Consider the following 19,866-nt stretch of genomic DNA (forward strand, 5'->3'; position numbering starts at 1 on the left):
GGGAGGATTATGGAGAGGCAAGACAGAGATGGGATGGGAAAGTGGAGAGGTGGGAATAATGAGAGCGAGGGTGAGAGGTGACAAGGGAGAGATAGGAATGGCCGGGCTCCGAACTCTATTGCTAGTGGCTGTCACCGAAACTAGCTGGGCAACTGGCTAAACGGGATTATATGTTCTAGATGTGACGCTTTCGTGACTGCAAGGATTCATACTCTTAGGTTTTTTCGGCAAAGTCACGTAGGTAAAAATAAAAATAAATGATAAAAAATTATAGAAATAATAATAAAAATAATATTCCCTGTAAAAGAAAATAAATACAATAATATCCATTCCCTGACTACCACATTCAGATAAGCCCCTCCCCCTTAACTTGTATTTAAGAGCTTGTCTCTTGGATTTTGCCTCGCTTGATGCGGTAAATTTAGCTGTGACGGTCCCACCTGATGACGGAGACTTGTGTTGCCTCCGAAACGTCGTGATTTATTATTTTTTTTCTATTATTATTTTATTATTATTTATTAAAATTTTTACCTACGTGACTTTACCGAAAAAAACTAAGAGTATGAAATTATCTGTGTAGCAAATAAACATTGTATTCAATTTGAAACAGCAGAGGAAGTTCATAGGACGTAATATATAGCGACACCGACTATCTGTGAGGAACGGATACAGAAGACTGACACGGCTCATTTCAATTTGCTCGAACGTTTCAATGTGTGCTCCTATTAATGTTATCCTTTCGCCAAAATATTATTTAAATCCAAAATAATGTTTTTTTTAAACTCACAATACCTTTTGTTGCCAGCTAAATGGGTAAAAAAACAATTATCATATTTTGCTACTGGCAAAGGAGGTTCCAATGGTCACAATACCTATTATCTTGCAATGTTTTTCGTAAAAAATCTGATACATCTTGGTGCCCCCAGTACAGGATTGTGAGAAGAGTGTGGAAATGACAGAGCAACAGGCTCTCTACTAATAAAGTATAATATAACAAACATTTTGCTGGCTGGCTGGGACGGAAGGACGGATTTCCAAAGAATGTGCGGGTTTTTAGTTTACTAAAAAAAAATAGTAAATCCCATTAAATAGAATGGAGTGGGATTTGCACATATGCTCGCGAGTGAATACGCAGTGATATGAGAGGGATACATCAAGTGCTGGATGAGATGGAAGCTACATCAGTTGCTAGATGCAGCAATGGACAGAGACAAGCGGAATTGCCGTCGCAAAGGAAAATAAACGGTCGTGAGAAAATGGGCCGAAAAATGCAATGAACCAGACGAAGAGAGGGATGGCGGTGAGGGGGGTCACGTGTGTGGCTGGGCTGTCCTGACCTTGTCCCCCTCGTCGATGCCTCCGGGGATCTTGGCCGGAGGGTCCATGCTCAGGCGCTGCTTCACGAAGGACTCGACTTTTGCGTTGAACTTCATGAACACCACGTAGCTCACATAGCAGCTGAGCAGCAGCACGCTCTCCCACCACTTAATGAGGTTGTCGAGGAAAAAGATGATGAGCATGCTGAGCCCCACGATGTAGAAGGAGACGTCGCGGAAGAGCGGCCACCAGGTGAGCACGAGAATCTCGCGCGAGAACACGGCGCACATGCCGATCACGAACAGGATGTTGAAGACGGCCGAGCCCACGATGGTGCCGATGCCCACGTTGCTGTGCGAGATGAAGACGCCGATCAGGGACGTGAACAGCTCAGGTGCCGAGCCTCCGGCCGCCATGAAGGTGGCCCCGGCGACGTCATCGGAGATGGCGAGTTTTTCGGTGATGACGCCGAGCGCCGGCACGAAGAACTCGTCGCACACGATGGCGAGCGCGATGAACATGTAGATCATGCCCAGCATGTGCAGCACCACGGCACCGCGCTTCCGCTGCTCCAGGGTGAATAAGTCCCTCGGGTAATCGAGTTGCTCGTGCGAGTCCGTTTGGTTCATCTCCTTGGTCGACTGCGTGGAGTTAAGAGGACCTTTATTGTCCGATGTCATGCCGGCAGGCTTCCTGTCCCATCCGTCGCCGTGCAGTTTGGAATGAGGAGCACCGTCCTCGCTCTTTGACACCTTTCCGCCTTCGTCTATTGAGTTTCTCCCACTTTCGTCGAGTTTAACCACGTTCGCACTTTTGCTTTTCAACGAGGCATCCGTCGGTTTTAGTACTTCGCGTGGAGCCGCCTTGCCCTCGTAACCCTGCAGGGCTCGAGTGCGGAAAATGCCGTTGACTCTGGAGTCGAAGGTCACGGTGGCGGGTGGGCCGGCTGCCTTGTACGCCAGCGAGAGCACGGTGGCCACCAGGAGGGTTGCCACGAGGCCAAGCACCCTGCACAGCCGCAGCCGCCTCCTCTTCCCGTGTGCCATCACCTCCGGAATTCCACCAGCGACCGCGTGAAACTACCTGAACAAAATATATGCAATCCACACGCAGCACAAATCGGCGAGACAGCAGCGGTGGTGGTCAGCACTTCCACTCATTTGCCGGCCGACAATGTCAGAAATACTCGCCGTGCGACGATGGATCCCATCGGTGGTTCAGATCTTTCAGGACCCGTAAAAAACATTACTCTGTGCCCACGTCTGATGTCAAGAAGGCACAAGAGGGTAATTGATGATTAATGATGGGATTCACTTGAATTTCCACTCCTTTAGACAGTACCCTATAAGAGCTCTTGGCAATCCCAGCTTAGCAGGACAGGACCATCACTTTAATTAGCAGGCACATATAGCATACACTGTCACTGTCAAACTGCCAAGGAAAAAGAATAACGTCAAAGTAAATTGACTAAAACATTCGTAACGCATTTAGCAATGTCGAATGAGCAATACATGTAAGTAATTGTCAGGGGAGGCCAACGTTGCCCAGTGCACTTTTAGAACGTGTAATTTAGCGCTCTGGCAAGCGGTACAGTGTGCACAGCGCTGCCTATCTTTGCGGCCACCTGGACTGGTTTGGAGCCACCTGCTCTGGCAGCCGGTTCTCTCTATTCACAATGACATTTACACACACTTTCAATTGAATGGTATTAAGTGGTCTCTTGGGTAAGGAAGCCATGGGCAGCTAATCTCACAATGAGCAATCAATTGTCCCTTTGGAAGACACGAGGGTAAAACATTGAGGGTGGCCAGGCTGAGCACAGAAATTTAAAGTGTTAAAACTGATGGGTATTTTATCGTGCAGATAAACAATTCCAAATAGACTTAATGGTAATATACAGTGTCGACACAAAGGTTTGAATTAAGGGCTGTTCTAGTTTGTGTGGTCATGTTATATTCTTGTGTGTCAAGATGGTTATCCTAAAGTTGTACCTGCCAGGGTGATGGTGTGACTGGACCGATATTTGCCTGAGACAAACATCAATCAGTGTGGTTTTAATAATTAAAACAAAATCAGATTATGAAAACAATAAAAATCACACAGTAAAAATAAGGGCACGGACATTAAATTTGAGAATCTTAATTAGTTTTTGTTCTTCACGGTGTCGTATTGATTTGGGAGTCTATTTGGTTCTGCTGTTCGTTAGGAAGCGTAATAAAATAACCCAGATTAAACAAAAACCTCCCTACTTTCAATTCAGAATCGACACTCAATTTTAGAAGAAAAAAAAGTAAGTTGCTCGTTCGTAAAGGTTAAGTTAAAAAATATATTTTCAAGTTTCCCCTTCATCATTTGCAATACATTTTCCATCTCGAGATTGCTCTCAGAATACCCCCCGAGCTTTAAATACAGATTATTATTGATATTTACCGAGAACGTTGCTGTGTCATTAACATTTTATTGCTGGTAAATTTGCCGGGCGTAATTAATAACAATAATAATCACGCCCAATCATTATTCTTTTTATCAAGCACAAGCGTGAATAATGGGCAGAAATCAATAAATACGTTGTAATCCTGGGATATTTTTGGGGCAAATTGTCGTCTTATATTACTACCGTGTCATCTACCTTTTGTCGTCACAATTTCCACATTGCACTTTTTTATTATTAAAATGAACAGCAAAAAAAACCCGTACAAAGTTAATGCAGTCATTAACATCTGGTTTGTTTTTCTTGGTTCTTTCGGTAAAGTAACGGAGACTTTACCGAAATATCCAAGAATATGAATTCCTGCATTCACGACAGCTTTGAAACGAAATTTAAATCTTGACTGACGGCGCAGCCAAAAATGCAACAATTAGCCAGACCAACACAAATCTACGGTGAATTGGCATGGCACACCCCTCCCTCCAACACGACACAGTCTGTACCGTGAGCACCGCATTCCCGGACAGAGGGCGCTTTCTCCATATGCATTGCCATCTCTGAAAAAGTCACATCACATTCGGGTACCCCCGGAATTGTTTTTTTTGTGCGCGTAAGCGCGCGCGTGCTCTTCCTTGCGTTGTCAATTTGTAGTTATGTATTCGCTTACTCTTTGCCATTGGTGTTGTTGAGTGAGCAGGCCGGGGGAAAGCGGGCATATGCGTTTTAGTAATATAATTGTATCGCGCGCAGTTGTACGTAAATTCGTATACAATCTTTTTTAATACAATGTAGGCTCAGAATAATGCACTTTCATGCAAGCATCATCAACCTATAGTGCTACATATATACATTGAGCTGTGTGTAAGCACAAGCGTCGTGTTCAATGTCAGAACAGTGTGTTCCATATTATCATAATCCTTACATGTCCATCATCATCAATACACAGTGGTACCATCCCGTTCATGATGAATGATATACACTGTCATACTTTTGAGTATCACCATCATCATCTATACAGTGTCATCATCATCACCACCACCATTATTCTTAATTCACCATCGTGCATTTTGATATCATCATCTACGCAGTGTAATCATACGAATGATTCTTAAAATACTCGAATGCATTTCTATAGCACAGTCGTTTATATAACGTCATAATTATCATCATAATTACACATGAAACACTGCGAGCCATTAGTATGTCATCATCATCGTCATTGTCATCATCATCATCTATAGCGCTATGTACACAGAGCCGATCGCAAAAACACACGTACGCACAGAGTCACTGCGTAAAACCCCCACGAACTACACGAACACCATAACGAACACACACACAGCAGGAGAAAGCAAGGGCACTCTAGGTCGGTGGGAGAGCACACGCACGGCACCCCACGGGGAGAGGAGGAGGGGGGGGACCCCCTTGGCTTCTGCCAACCCCGAACCCAAAGCATCCCCGGGATACCCTTCAATCGGGACCGCGAAGGTGACCGCAGGCAAACCAATAAGGCGTCTCACGTTGCCCGGCCGGACTGCGTGACACAAAGGCAAAGATCTCCCGTGTAGCCTTAACAGAGTGTTGGGGCAAGTGCTGTCAGCGAGCAACTATGAAGACCGGCACGGTACGCATGGCGGTGGGTGGCCAGTACCACGCCCGACCGCCTTTGTCTTCCCAGTGGCGATGTTTACACACTGCACCAGGCACTAATTTGAGGCTGAGTCGACCCAGGGGAGGCGTAGGACCGGTACAGGTATTTGTCACCAATGTTGTCCATGAGCGGGAATAGAACTCGCTGAGTTCGTAGCGCAGCGTGCTAACCGCTGCACACTCACACCGACCGGGCTGTGTGGCACACACACATACTAAGCACACGCACACATACTCAACACGCACACACTCACACGTATGCACGAGCACACACACACACTCAACACGCACGCACGCCCAATTAACAGGGTGCCCTTTATCACGATTACGCATTAAAATGCCCGCGCCATCCGCCCTTGCGCAATTACGCATTTGTGGCTGCGTGCGTGCCGGCGTGCCGGTCGGAGACCCCCCCCCCCCCCCCCAAGGTTAGTGCGGCTGGTCGCCTGCACGCACGCACGCGTACCTGTGGGGTGCCTCCTCTGCGTGGCTGTGCGTGGCTTCTGGTGTCTCCCCTGTGTCCTTCTGCGATGAGGAGGGGACGATGATGATGAGCGGTCGGGATGGAGAAGCCGCGCGGCGACGTAGACGCCCTTGACTCGCCCTTCCCGGCGACAGATCGATGCCTGTGGTCCCTCGGCAGGACGGACGGACTGGGGTGGGAGGACGGGCTCTGCTGGGTGGTGGCTGCGCTGGCTGGAGCTGCTGGTATTGCTGCTGGCTCAAAACTGACACGACGGACGGACCGCGCAAGGCTGTTGAGGTTTTGCGCCAGCAGTGCCGGACGAATTCGAAAGGGGGTGGTGGTGGTGGGTGGGGTGGGAAAGTCCAGAGCGCAGATGAATACCGAGGGGCGCTGCCTTACAGCTCCCGATGCCTTCCCGACTGCAGTGAGACCCGCCCGGAATATTAATGCTCCATATGTATGAAGAAGGAAGCTTATTCTCTTTAGCGCCGCGCGCACGAGGGTCCGTCACTGGCCGACAGTCGCGGGCGGTGAGTGCGCCGCTCCGCACGACGGAGCGAGCAGGGAGCAAGAACAGCAGGAAGCTCCGAGCCGCCCGTACCCGGTCTCCTCCCGTGCCGCCACTCCGGCGTGTTGCTCCACGCGCTCCGTCTGCGCGTGATGCATAGCGGGTGGGATGCGTGCTGCCTGCCGATTCATCATCATCACTTCATCACATGGGGGCGAGGGATGGGGGATGGCAGGGGGTTGGGGTTGCTGGGTGGTGGTGGTGGTGCTGCTGGTGGTGGGGTAGGAGGAGGAGTTGGTGGGGGAGTGGGTGGGGTGGTTGGGATGATCATGATGCTGGTACTGCCGCTGTTGGGAGTGCGGGAGGGAGACAGAGTGGGAGGCAGTCGCAGCGCACTGTGATGTGATGTGATGACTGCATTCGTGCCCCATAAATTAATGGACGGATTTACTGGCCTCTGTCTGCACGGATGGATGATGATGAGGCATCTTCCCGGCTACTTTAGCTGGTGAGCTGTTATTGACTCAGAGGAAACAAAACAAGAAAGAATATGCTGCTAATAATACAGACACACACACACAAGCTTTCCCGCATCACACCTTCGCATACTCTTTCATCAAGCAAGCAAGGACATTTATATGTTATTCGGTTTTATATAGGCTCATAGATGGAATATAATGGGTTCATGTATTTTTCCACAAATGTACAATTTTCTGCTAAACAGACCCCCACTGTTAGGAAATGGACTTCCTCCCCAGCATCTGGCAATCCAGCAGCATATGTTTAAGAGGCCTGACTGCTGATGAGATGAAGAAAGTAGAAACCCGTCCAAGGTTTGCCTAAAAATACAATGCTTTCGAAAAGCCTATAAACGGATTTATTAAAGTGTTATTGTTTTATTTTATGGACTGGTTATTGTAGAATATGAACACGCACTACACATTTCAATTAGAATAATCATTATTGTTGGGGTCAAGGTTGTCAATTTAACGTGGCGTGGGGTGGCCTTAGTCCAGCAGTGGATTGACAAAAGGCTTCAAGCTATATTTGTGTTTTCAAATTTCCACAGGAACATTGAAAACATATACTGTATGAAGGCCGTCTAATTGCAGCATGCGTTAAACCAAAACATGAAACTAATACATTTAGAACCAAGAATATGAAACTAATAATCATTTTTTTAATCAAATGTATAATTCCGAGTACCAACATTTCGAGAAAATTATTCCGTTTAAAATTATGGGATGTTTTTAGAATCGTCGAACAAAAAAATACCACGTATGTTTTTGGGGTCAAGGAGAGGTCAACATTAACGTGTGCATTTTCAATCACACCTTTCAAATGAGCAATTTCCCATCAAAATTCATCCATTGCGGGTCAGGTAAATGATTAAAACATGCTCTCCCTTTGGTTTGTCATGAACAAGCATCGCCTTTCATCTGAAAATACAGAATCTTCTGTTTTTCTAAGTTTTAATTCGCATATGAACGTCTAAGTTAATAAAAATAGAGTGTTAAGTCGGCTTCTGTGTGCTATACCTATTTAAATTCATTATACAAGGACACTATAATATCCGGCGTGTTCGCTTCTCGATTTAAAAATTGGGCGGGAAATAGTTCTATCGATTCACACAACATGCTTTAAACCCGTAGAACATTAAAGTCTTTCATAAACGCTGCCGGAGTCATTGGCACAGAGCGACACAGCGGAGTTCAAGTGCCCTCTATCGACCGAACAGACGTGGCACAACCGAATCGACGATGTTTTGCTGTAGGCGCTTTGTGTTGCAGCAGCAAGTCTTGCACAAAGCAAGGGCAATCTTGGTGTAAAATCCGGTGGCAACACGTTGATAATTGTACGCGACGTTTACCGCGACCGTTACAAACACAATCCTGCGGAGGGAGCTGGTAGGAACGTTGGGTTGTTCGGTCAATGGCCAGGGTCAACGGCGGCGTGGTGTATTCTGCATATATGCCCGACTGTGAGGATGGGCACAAGCCGGCGTGAGTAGGTTAAACGTTGAGTTTTATAAGGGCACCACCGGGTGACCAGCCCCTCTCCACCCAGCCCCACCCCTCCCACCGAGCTCCACCTCTCCCACCCTCCCTCCCCACCCAGCCCCACTCCTCCCAATCCCCACCCTCCCCACACAGCCCCTCCCCACCCTCCCTTCTCCACCCAGCCCCAGCCTCCCTATCCAGCCCCTCCCCATCCAGCCCCACCCCTCCCACCTAGCCCCACCTCTCCCACCCTCCCCACCCAGCCCCACCCCTCCCACTCCCCACCCAGCCCCTCCCCACCCTCCCTTCTCCACCCAGCCCCACCCTCCCCACCCAGCCCTACCCCTTCCACTCCCCACCCAGCCCCTCCTCACCCTCTCCTCCCCACCTCACCCCTCCCCTCTCCACCCAGCCCCACCCCTCCCATTTTTGATGCACGACGGACGGACACAATAATCCCCTGTGGGCTGGTGTAACCAGGAGGTTCCTACCAGTAAAACAGAGATATGTGACACGGTGCGCCATTGAGGTTACAGAATGTGTGCTGTTTTTTTTTAATGAAAAATTCCACGTTCCTATGGAATAACACGTGCCGGAGAGTCAATACAGCGGTTTGTAAATTAATAAACACTTTAGATAATTCTAAAGTTACGAGTGCAGGTTCACGCTTGCAAGTTCAAGTTCATTTACTCGGTATAGCCCTGTGAGCCATTCGGCTCTTGAATCGGGTGCAACCGCATCAAACAAAAAACATGAACAAGAAAACATCTTAAAGTGAATATGTGACTATTAGCAAACAGAAAATCCAAGAAAAGACAGCAAAATATTGCAGTGTTAGCACTGGAGGTAAGGGTCAAGGGGTCACGCTGAAACTCCCAAGCCCGGCGAAGCTAAAGTTGTCCAGGAGACACATTAATGAATCCATCTGTGCGGACATTTGAGTGATCTCATCTCGTCGTGGGATTTCTCCCGACACAAAGACAAAGGTCCCCCGTATAGCCTCTAACAGACTGTTGGGGCAAGTGCTGTTAGCGAGCACCTATGAAGTCTCGCACTGTGGTACACGAGGGGGTGGGTGGCCAGCACCACGCCCGGCCGCCTTTGTCTCCCCAGTGGCGATGTTGACCAGGTAATCATTTGAGGCCGAGTCAACCCCAATGTCCTCCCACAACAGTGTACACGCACTCAAACAAAAAATCAGCTGGCTGGCTAAACATCAAACAAAAAACATGACCCTCTTTAAAAACAACAACAACAAAAATAGCCATAAAACTCAGTGAGTGGCTTTGCCGTATTAACAACAACAACAACAACAAAAACCCCGCACGGGAATAACACTAATGAACGTCAGATTCACAAATCGACAACCAAATCCATTGATAACGCCACACACACACACACAACCATCTGGAGGTTAAAAACCTCGGCGTCTGACATCGCCTCCGCGCCTTCAACCCCCCGGGGGGGAGGGGGGGAGGGGTGGGAGGGGGGGGGCTGCCCACGTGGTATGGGGGGGGGGCTGCCCCACGTGGTACGGGGCGGGGTGAGAGGTCACGCGGCCCGGCCTGTAGCCACCACCACCACTGTGGGCCCCCTGTGGGCCAGGCCCCACCACGACTACTACAGCGGCAGCAGCAGCAGCGGCTTGGAACGTCGCGTTAAACGACAACGTCGAAAGTTGCGTGGCGCGTCTCTGTTGTTGTCGTTGTTGTTTGTTCGTGCTAAGATGGTCGCAGTTTCCCCGTCGACTTAGCCGCGGCGAGAGAGAGAGAGAGCGAGCGCCGAGAGGAGTTGAAAGCGGCGGTGAGTTGGTGGCCGATGCCGCAGCAAGGCGCTGGAGCAGACTCGTCGTGTTCTATTAACTCTCTCCGTGTTTAATTTAACTCTGTTGGTGATTAATTCAGCTATATTGGTGTTTAATTGAACTCTTGGTGATTCATTAATCTCTCTTTGTGCTTAATGCAACTATATTTGTGTTTAATTCAACTATATTGGTGTTTAATTCAACTCTATTGGTGTTTAATTCAACTCTATTGGTGATTAATTCAACTCTGTTGGTGATTAATTCAACTCTGTTGGTGTGTAATTCAACTATATTGGTGATTAATTCAACTCTATTGGTGATTAATTCAACTCTTGGGGATTAATTCAACTCTCTTCGTGTTCAAATATCTTGGTGATTAATTCAACTATCTTGGTGATTGATTCTCAACTCTCTTCGTGTTTAATTCAACTCTGTTGGTGATTAATTCAACTCTGTTGGTGTGTAATTCAACTATATTGGTGATTAATTCAACTCTATTGGTGTTTAATTCAACTATCTTGGTGTTTAATTCAACTCTGTTGGTGTGTAATTCAACTCTTCGTGTTTAATTCAGCTATATTGGTGATTAATTCAACTCTCTTCGTGTTTAATTCAACTATCTTGGTGATTAATTGAACTACGGGTATCTTGGTACTGAATTCAACTTTCTCCTGTTGTGTAATTAAACCCTCATGGTATTTAATTGTATTGTTAGTATTAACGTATTGATGCATTATTCATAATAGAGTTTTTTTTGGGGGGGTCAGATCGCGTAAATATATAAATGTGTCGTGAAAACTCGCCACCACCACCCGACACAGCCAACTAGTAAGGGTTGTCACGTAAACAGAACGTGGCCAATTCGTCAATAGTACAGCACTAGTGTGTAGTGTATAGTGTATTATACTAGTGTATAGTGTAGTGTAACTAGTACAGCACCAACCGGTGTGTTGGAGAGCCAAGCCACAACATTTACAACCTGAGTACCTCTGTTATGGATATTGGTCGCGAAATAAATTGATGCATTATTCACAAGTACACCTCCTTCATAAATAAAAACATTAAAGACAAGCCATCGGAGTGCGATGTTGGCCATGCAACCCAAACGATGGATCGTAAAGGAAACCCATAGAGATACCATAGAGATACATTAACTAATTTCTTTCCAACTGATTTTTATGTGTAGTTGCCTTTCGCCCGCACCCCCGATTAGCACGGTTTGGCTACGTACGGTACGAACGAAGTTCAACATACTACATAGAGGCTCCTATCGATACGAAATACTCATAGAGATACATAGATACAATTGAAATACTAGCCACACTCGTGCGCTTTTGGCCATTCAATCCGAACGTTGGGCCATGGGGTAAAACCACTAGAGTCCGCGCACAGCAACACGCGACCAATTCCATCCTTGAAGTCCTCTCGTCGTGGCGAGCAGACCTCGACATTGGCGTCTGATTCCTGACCATATTGCCAAATTAAATAAAATATTGAACATTCACAGACGTCAGGCCACTTGGTTAATCCGTGGTCTCGCCAAGCTGTCGCTTAAAATATAGACTGCCTCTTTTGTAAAATACATATTAAAGACGTTAGAAATTATTATTAGTATGTGATCAACAGCATTGATCACCATTGTGATCAACATCGCCATGACCACGATCATAATAATCTTGGTCACCGGAATATGATCATCGTCAATATGGTGATTTCAAGGATGTTAAGCATCGATATCATTGTCAGAATGAAACATTGTTCGTGTCACCATCGTGAGTGATGTATTATGAGCACCAGCTGGCGAGTGCCGTCCGTGGTACAAATAAGTCAGCGAAAGCGAAATTTGCACTTGTGTGTGAGGACCAGCATCATTATAACACATCGTGATAAACATGTCACTCGAAACCCCCTCGTGTATTTGTGTGAGATGAGAAAAGTCGTTCGGTGGTCCCTGCCTGTTACATCCATTTACAAGCACGGCATCATCCTTGTGCATTGCAAAATTCCCCAAAAATATGGACTGGCCTCATGCAAGAGGGTGGGTGAATTAGGAGAATGTCGCAGTCCCCACGTGAGCAATGTAAATGTATAATTAAATCACGACGAGCAGTGCGGCGTCTTTAACCGATTACAATTGGTCAGGACGGGGAACGCAGTCTCAGAGCAATAACGCAAAGAGGGTGGTACGCACTGTCTCCGGCTGAACGGACTTGATAAGTATGGCCTTTGAGGTTTATGGGTCACTTGGGTCAACAAATAGATAAAATGCTTCTCGGTATTAATGTTTATATATGTACATACTGCATTGTATATGCAGCATGCAGGACACTTGATATTAACACACATGTGTGATCATCTTTCGATGGCATTAAGCACTGCAGACCATGGGATGTTATAAAAAGTTGGATAATTCTACAGTGATCCATATTGCAAATTCGTGTCAGTTGGTGTATTGTTGACTTGCCAGTAGTGTCGCGGTTAGTGTGCTACACCACGAACCCGGCGACCCGAGTTCAATATCCACTCACAGCCAGCACCAGTGACGATTATTCTGAACCGTCCTGGGCCTCCCCTAAGTATACTCTGCCTCAAATGAGTACCCGGTGCAGTGTGTAAATATTTCCCCCCGGTGAAACGTGGGCGGCTGGGTGAGGTGCTGGCCACCTACCCCCTCATGTGCTGTGCCAGCTTCATCGTTGCTCACTAACAGCACTTGCCCCAATGCATGTTAAGACTATACGGTGGTTCTTTATCTTCATATGCGTGTATGTTGAATGTCTTTCGCACCGTACATAGCCAGCCGTGCTAATCGTCTTTGTGCACTTGCCACAGCCAAGTCAAAATGCCGACTGCGGTACTCCTGGATACATCGCTGTCGATGGTGCGGCCATCCGGTGGCACTAACGGGCCTGGTGTAGGTGCTGAGGAAGAGCAGCAGAGGAAGCATCTGGCAGCCCACGGGGTCCGCATTCTGCTGGATCACCTGGCCACACACTACCGGCTTGAGTTTACCTCCCTCCTCGCCTTTTCCTCCGTCTGCAGACTGATTGTACCATTTACACGAGACTACAGCTCCCTGCAAGTACGTTTGGATGGTTTAATTGTGGCTTTTGTTGTTGTTGCAATATTGGTCTACATGCTTGGTACGAGACATTACTAATGTACGAGATGAATGAAAAGTACCCTTGATTGCAGCTGTGAAATAACTATGTGCGTGTGACACTTTTCAGGAGGGACTGAGCACAGTCGAAGACCAAGACAAAACGTGTTTAGAGGCTGCACTTAAAACCGTGAGCACAATCGTGCAAGAAGAGTGGGGAGTTGGTAGCATCTGCCAGGTGATGATGACATCTGGTTACATTTTTGTGACACATGCACCAAGGTTAATTTTGGGGTTGTGTTTTTGTAAAACTCTGAATTTGAGAATAGGTTTTCCCCCTTTTATATGGTATCTTAATTTGTTATTAAAGATTAAACTGCAAGCTAAATGTTGCTCTGCTCAAGTTATTTTATTTCGTTTTCAGCATAAAAACATGTCATGTGAAGTGCCCAAAATATGCAGTGTGTGAGATTATGCTATTGTGTGTGGCGAACAGGTGGTGTTGGTGACAGATGGCTGCATGGGTATTGGCAAGGGCTCCCTGAGGCAGTCATTGGCCTCTCTGGGACAGCGCGGTGACGATCGTGCCTTCCCCCTCCCATTTCCCTTCCCCTCTAAGCTATACGTAATGTGTATTGCCACCCTGGAGGAGGTGAGCAGTATATAGACCGTGTAAGAACAAAAGTAAATCTTATTGGATGCTTAAGCTAACACTTGTCTAAAATCAAGTGGTAAAACCACGTGCATGCTGAAGTTTTTTTTGTCAGCTGCAAAAATGCGCTAGTTATGTAAATGCTGTGAAAATGATTTCCATTGGGATAGGGTAGCAACCTTGTTTTATGATGTAATTAACACTGTATAGTTAGAATTATTTTACTGTAAGGTGGACACATTTGACCCAAGATAATTATGTCGGCGGCAGGGTGCTGCAGTGCTAACACTTGTGTCTCACAGCAAGGAGTTCCTGAGTTCGATTCCTGATTCGGGTGCCTTCGTGTGTGGAGTTTGTATATTCTCTCCCTGTTCTGCATAGGTTTCTTTCCATAGCTAAAATAAACATACAATATATCTGGTATTGGCCAAACATCTAAATGCTGAAATATTACCTTAAAATTATTCCATTAGGATTACATAAATATCAACATTATTCCCTTAAAAGATAATCTTGAGCCTCGGTGAGACCTTTCTAGGTAAACAAATGTAGTTAAAATAAAATATCAATGTTCATGCAAACTACTTCTCAGCACTGTAGTATATGTCACGCACAGTTTTTGCAAAGGTGCGTGAAGCTACAGACAAGCGGGAAGGAGCCAGAATTGGTCGTAACAATTGCCCAAGCTCTGGTTCTATATCGGGATGTTTGGCCAACTGCATTCGTGAGTGTTTATGCATGCAGGAGAAAACCTGTGCATGCCGATGAAATGCAGATATAAATTAACTTTATGTACTGCCATATCCTGGCAAGCCAGGAGATGATGACCACTACGTCCTTGGGTTGGCAGTTTCACTCCAAGGTGCTGTATTACAGGTGGGTGCCATCATAATAAGACATCACCTCTTAGATTCTGATCTCATCTTTTATTTTGTGCAGCTGGCCCAGGGCTGTCTGGAAAACTTACAATGGTTGGTGGATCGGAATGGTGGGCACGGCAAAGTGTTTTACATGGAGGGTCCCCTTTCCACCAAGAACATGCAGGTCATGTTCAGGTAAGCATTATGTTTATTATCGATCGTTCGTTTCTCAGTCCGCTTGTCCTGGTGAGGGTCGCGGTGGCAGCATGTTGAGGGCAGTATCGACCTCCCTTTTTCTGGCGAAAGACTCGAGCTCTTCATGGGGAATTCCCAGGCGTTCCCAGGCCAGCTGAGCGACATAGTTCTGCCAGCGTGTCCCGGCCCCGGGGTCTTCACCCAGTGGGACGTGCCCAGTAGAGTTCCAGGGGAAGTCTTATCAGGGGGCATCCTTACCAAGTGCCCAAACCACCTCAGCTGGCTCCTCTCGATGCGGAGGAGCAGCGGCTCGACTGAGGCTCTCCCGGATTACCGAGCTCCTCACCCGATCACAGAGAGTGAACTCGGCAACCCTACGGAGAAACCTCATTTTGGCCCCTTGTACCCGTGATCTCATCCTTTCGGTCGTTACCCAAAGCTTATGACCATAGGCGAGGGTGGGAACGTAGTTCGACCTGTAAACCAAGAGAGTTTTGTCTGAAAACTCAGCTCCTGCTTCATTACCATGGAATGGTAGTGCCTGCAACACTGCAGACGCCGCAGTGATCCGCCGGCCGATCTCCTGCTCCCACTTACCATCACTCGCAAAAGAGACCCCGAGGTACTTAAACTCCTCCATAATTGGCTGTAAAATGCCTGGGACCTCATGTTTTTTAATTTACAAAGGTGTGATATAATAGGCTGTTATATTTTTGGTGCAGCCATTACTCTACACGTTGGCTGATATATGAATGACTTGCACTCTTACTGTCACTTACATTAGACACTGCAGAATCATTGGATCTATTTATTTAAGCAGATGTGTTTTTTGATTTTTTTTAGTGATGAATACTTTTTTTGTGAAAATGCAGAAATAACAGCATCCAAAGGCAGCCTGCCATTTTACTGCTTGAATTATTGAGTGCATGGATATCCCGTAACATATTTTTATTTTAAAAAAGAGAAATGCCACAAGCAATTGTGAAAAAAATTGGTGTACAAAAGGGAACGTTTAAAACAAGTTATAAAGCTATAATATTCAATGAGTGCATCGAATTCTAGTAATTGTTTTATACAATGGTTGAATTAATTTTTTAAATTTAGATTGCTTGTATTCTGTGCATAGAGTAATATTGAATTGACTGTACATCAGTTTTAATTGACACCCGGATAATCTATACGGTTATAAATTAGGTTATTTCAAAATGTATTCCACTTCCATTTTTGAGGAACTTACTCAAATAAAAGAGGTCCCTAACGTTTTCCAGGGGGAAAAATACTCTTGTACAAACATGAACATCTGTGTGCTGACAGCAAATTGATAGAGCAGGGATATTCATCATTCCACACGGTCGTGAAGTGCGGTCACCTGGCATCAGAAGCGCAGCTTTTTCCACGCCCAGAGCCAGTCCTTCAGGAAGAAGAGGGAGATACAAGGAACATCCTGCCTGGTGAGCCAGCTGATGTATTATTCACTTGTTACAAACATTATCTTCTTCACATTTATCTTTTCTACAAAATGGCTTATTTCAGTCAATACATACTTGAGCAGTTGAGAAAGGTTGCATGCCAAATTGAGTGCAAAGAGGGAGATCATTCTCAATATATATAAAGCTGTATGCCTATTTTTCTTGAGTTGATTAAGAATGAAAAGGAGTTGCTGTATTTACTGTACCGTACTTACCACTCCAATCTCGAAGGCTCTGCATGGGGTGATGTTCGTACTACGCTCTTGTCTCAACATGTGTTTGACGATTGCAGGACTGATGCCAACGCTGATTTACACGCACTTTTTGCTGGATTGCACTGCATATTTTGTTTGTATTACTGCAGTTATTAGACATGAAAAATGTCTATACACGCAGTGTTTTCATTCAGTTGTATGCAGTGTATAATGTACTGCATGTAATATTTGACACTGAAGTCAAGCACATGGTGCAGATCGCCGGACTGGTTACAGCCTTTGGTGCGGTTTTGCCGGTTCAGCCCAGGACCGCCGGATAACGTTGGAAGCCAGACAGTCGATGATCAACTGTATATAAGTGACCTCGCCATTTAGTTTCTTCATGGTTTTCATGGTAATTTAAATGCGTTCCATTGTGTTTTTTTTCTTTCAGAAATACAGATTGTGGGCTTCCTGGACATTAACGATGTGTGCAGCCCTCCCGTTATCTCTCGCCACCTGGTGCTGCCAATCGGACACAGCAAAGGTGGGCGTCTGGACTTGGGCTTGCTGATGCACTTGGCAATTACAGAATACATAAATATTATTGGATTAAAAGTAATGCAGACCAGTTATAACCACTTCTGTGGTTACATGTATGGCATTGATGGCATTTTTCGAAACTTTTAAATTATAGGAAGATATGCATTGCTGTTTATAACATACAGATTAAATGTGGTACTGTAATCGGAGTGTGCAATATGGGATCACATTTCGTAATACATTTTAGGTTTTAGTTTGATAAATATGGTGTTTTCAATTTTAAATTGTGGTAAACTGCAACAGTGTTTGATTCAGCATTTACAGAGGACAATCTGAAATTCTCCAAACTACAGAGTCAGAGGATGGTGGGGCAGGTGGCGTAGAGGAAACTGATGAAGACCCAAGTGCTCAGAACGCTGGCAAGAGGCCGTCTTTCTGTGTCCTCCTGCACGGTAGCCTCAAGGTGGAAGGCATGGTGGCCTTGGTGCAACTTGGGTGAGTTGTGAAGTCAAAAACAAGCTGGAAAGACAGCCTATTAAGACGGCCTCCATGACATTTTTTACAAATATAAATGTTGCACACTCAAAATGAAGGACGTTGGGCAGGTGCTCCAAATCGAGGGAAAACACATTTATTGTGGTTAATCTGTAGAATGCAACAGCAGCACGTGTGTCACACACAGCAATTCTTCACCGAGTCGCCATTAACCACGTGACTGGTGTCCACGTCCGGTTAATCATTAGCAGTTTTCTCTTAAACCCACTTCTACTACTGATAAACCATCTTTGTCTTTGACAATAACGTTTGAACTTCACTATTCGAATATTACTTTAATCCTAAGCTGTATGTCTATCTATACCATCCACTTATATCGGTTTCTTACACCCATTATCTGTACTGTATGTGTACAGTATACGTACTGTACCATTGTACAACTTACTACTTTACATGTGTTCTATTCTCAATAGCATTGCAAGTAGTCATACTCTGGGTGCATGGGCATGGTTATAGACTAAACAGTATTAGGGTTAGAGAATTAAGAATTACAAGTATTAACTACAGTGCGTCATCCTTTACAATGCACAGTGCTAAAACCCCTCGAATTGAATATATCACGAACTAACAATTCAAAGCCATAGCTTAACGTCTAGAACAAGTCTAGAACATTTCTATAACGACCAAAACAACCTTTGGGTCCTTTACCTGTAGAATGCAACAGCACATGTGTCACACACAGCAATCTTCACTGAGACGCTATTAACCACGCGACTGGTGTAGACATCCAGTTAATCATTAACCCTGCCAGCCCCCCCACAGGCCCAACTCAGTCATCACATGCTGGTGTACACACGTGCATTGATGTACTGCACAGCACATAAGGACTTATTAAAAGAGTGCTCCATTCCTAATGTGCCACATAAAAGTTCCCTTTATAATGTATTTCATGGATAATGTTGCCTAAAATATTTACACAATTAGGCATTTGTATGCTGAATGTTAAGATTTGTAGATAATTGTTTTGGGCTTATTTAATATTTTTCTAAAAACAAGTGTCCTTAGATGGTTGAATGAACATTTAAAAAAACTTTGAAAGGATTATCAATAAGAGGTCTAATGGCTAAAATATCACAGCTTTGGATGGTTAGGATTTAGGTTCAACAACCAACCATGTTTTCCCAATGATGCTTGTATGTTGTGTGGTGTTAATTGCTTGTTTGTCCAGGCCGGCATGGTTCGGGATGCTATACTCGCAAGCTGACAGCAAAAAGAAGTCGAACCTGATGATGTCCGTTTTTGAACCTGGCTTTGATACCTTACCATGGCTGGGGAAATTCACACAGCTGGGCCCCATCTCTGGTGTGCAGTGCATTTTTACACAAATTGTATCAGGATAATTAGATAAGTATTACTGCCTCACTGCTGTGACGGCTCTGTGGTTAGATACGTGTCTTGTTTTCAGATTTCGCAGAAAACCCGTATGGGGAGGATGACACTCGGACGCCATTTCCCATGATCCCGGCCACCAAGCGCAGCTATGCTCAAAACGTCGTGGTGTGGATTAAGCAAGGTGGCCTCCAGGTGAGCCGCCTACATGTAACATTCATTTCATTAGCATCGGTGTCACCATACTGAATGCATTGAAATTGGGGATTAGAATGTCATTGTTGGATACAATTTAGTTCATGGATGCGTCAAGTTTGATATTTTTTTTTTCTTCCAACAGACGGATGTGCAAAAGATTCTGAGAAATGCCAGGAAACTTCCAGAAAAAACACAAACCTTCTACAAGGTGAGGATGACACGCAGCAATTTACTATCCCGTTGGCATTTTCCTTACCAGGACGCCGGAGTAAACCATCGCGTTTGTGCTCATGTGGCATGTGCAGGAATTGAACCGGCTGCGCAAGGCTGCCCTGGCATTCGGCTTCCAGGACCTGCTGACCGGCGTAGCGGAGCTGCTGGAGCGGGAGTGTTCGCTGTTGCCCGAGAAGACGCATCCTGATGCTGCCTTCCAGCTCAGTCATGCCGCCAAGCAGCTGCGGAGGTCGGCTCGCCCGCGTTCTGAGCACGCTCGCTACGAGTGCACCATCGCCCCGCTCCGCACAAACTTCTCAGGGTGCAGTGCAGAATAGCGCAAGTAAGATGTCTTTCCAGGTGACTATTTTTATCTGAATGAATT

At 45.8% G+C, this 19,866-nt stretch overlaps 2 protein-coding genes across 2 annotated transcripts in view; one reads left to right on the top strand and one right to left on the bottom strand.

Moving 5' to 3' along the window:
- Nucleotides 1-6,538, bottom strand: part of LOC133343623 (sodium/potassium/calcium exchanger 2-like) — a 50,238-nt gene extending 43,700 nt beyond the window's left edge. The window contains exons 1-2 of the mRNA XM_061553314.1: nt 5,862-6,538; nt 1,338-2,400 (exon numbers count right to left, since the gene is read on the bottom strand). Coding sequence (XP_061409298.1) covers nt 1,338-2,363 — 1,026 coding nt within the window. The 5' untranslated portion in view covers nt 2,364-2,400; nt 5,862-6,538. The remainder of the gene's footprint in view (nt 1-1,337; nt 2,401-5,861) is intronic.
- A 3,374-nt stretch (nt 6,539-9,912) lies between these two features.
- On the top strand, nt 9,913-19,829 carry LOC133343737 (integrator complex subunit 14-like). Its single transcript, XM_061553506.1, has 12 exons — nt 9,913-10,172; nt 13,006-13,255; nt 13,404-13,511; nt 13,770-13,925; nt 14,865-14,980; nt 16,295-16,431; nt 17,098-17,190; nt 17,540-17,681; nt 18,910-19,043; nt 19,147-19,265; nt 19,411-19,476; nt 19,574-19,829. The coding sequence occupies exons 2-12, from the start codon at nt 13,016-13,018 to the stop codon at nt 19,817-19,819; spliced, it is 1,557 nt and encodes a 518-aa protein (XP_061409490.1). The 5' UTR covers nt 9,913-10,172; nt 13,006-13,015; the 3' UTR covers nt 19,820-19,829.
- Nucleotides 19,830-19,866: the final 37 nt, after the last annotated feature.

Source organism: Lethenteron reissneri, chromosome 18, assembly GCF_015708825.2.
Source record: "Lethenteron reissneri isolate LAM-NWPU_2019-01 chromosome 18, ASM1570882v1, whole genome shotgun sequence".
Classification (NCBI taxonomy): Eukaryota; Metazoa; Chordata; class Hyperoartia; order Petromyzontiformes; family Petromyzontidae; genus Lethenteron; species Lethenteron reissneri.

What these genes read in the sequence shown, in the direction of transcription:
- LOC133343737 (XM_061553506.1), top strand. Translation starts at nt 13,016, where the DNA reads ATGCCGACTGCGGTACTCCTGGATACATCGCTGTCGATGGTGCGGCCA. An exon ending in TACAAGGAACATCCTGCCTG is followed by an intron (nt 16,432 to 17,097) that starts GTGAGCCAGCTG and finishes TTTTTCTTTCAG; the next exon opens with AAATACAGATTGTGGGCTTC. An exon ending in GCCAATCGGACACAGCAAAG is followed by an intron (nt 17,191 to 17,539) that starts GTGGGCGTCTGG and finishes TCCAAACTACAG; the next exon opens with AGTCAGAGGATGGTGGGGCA.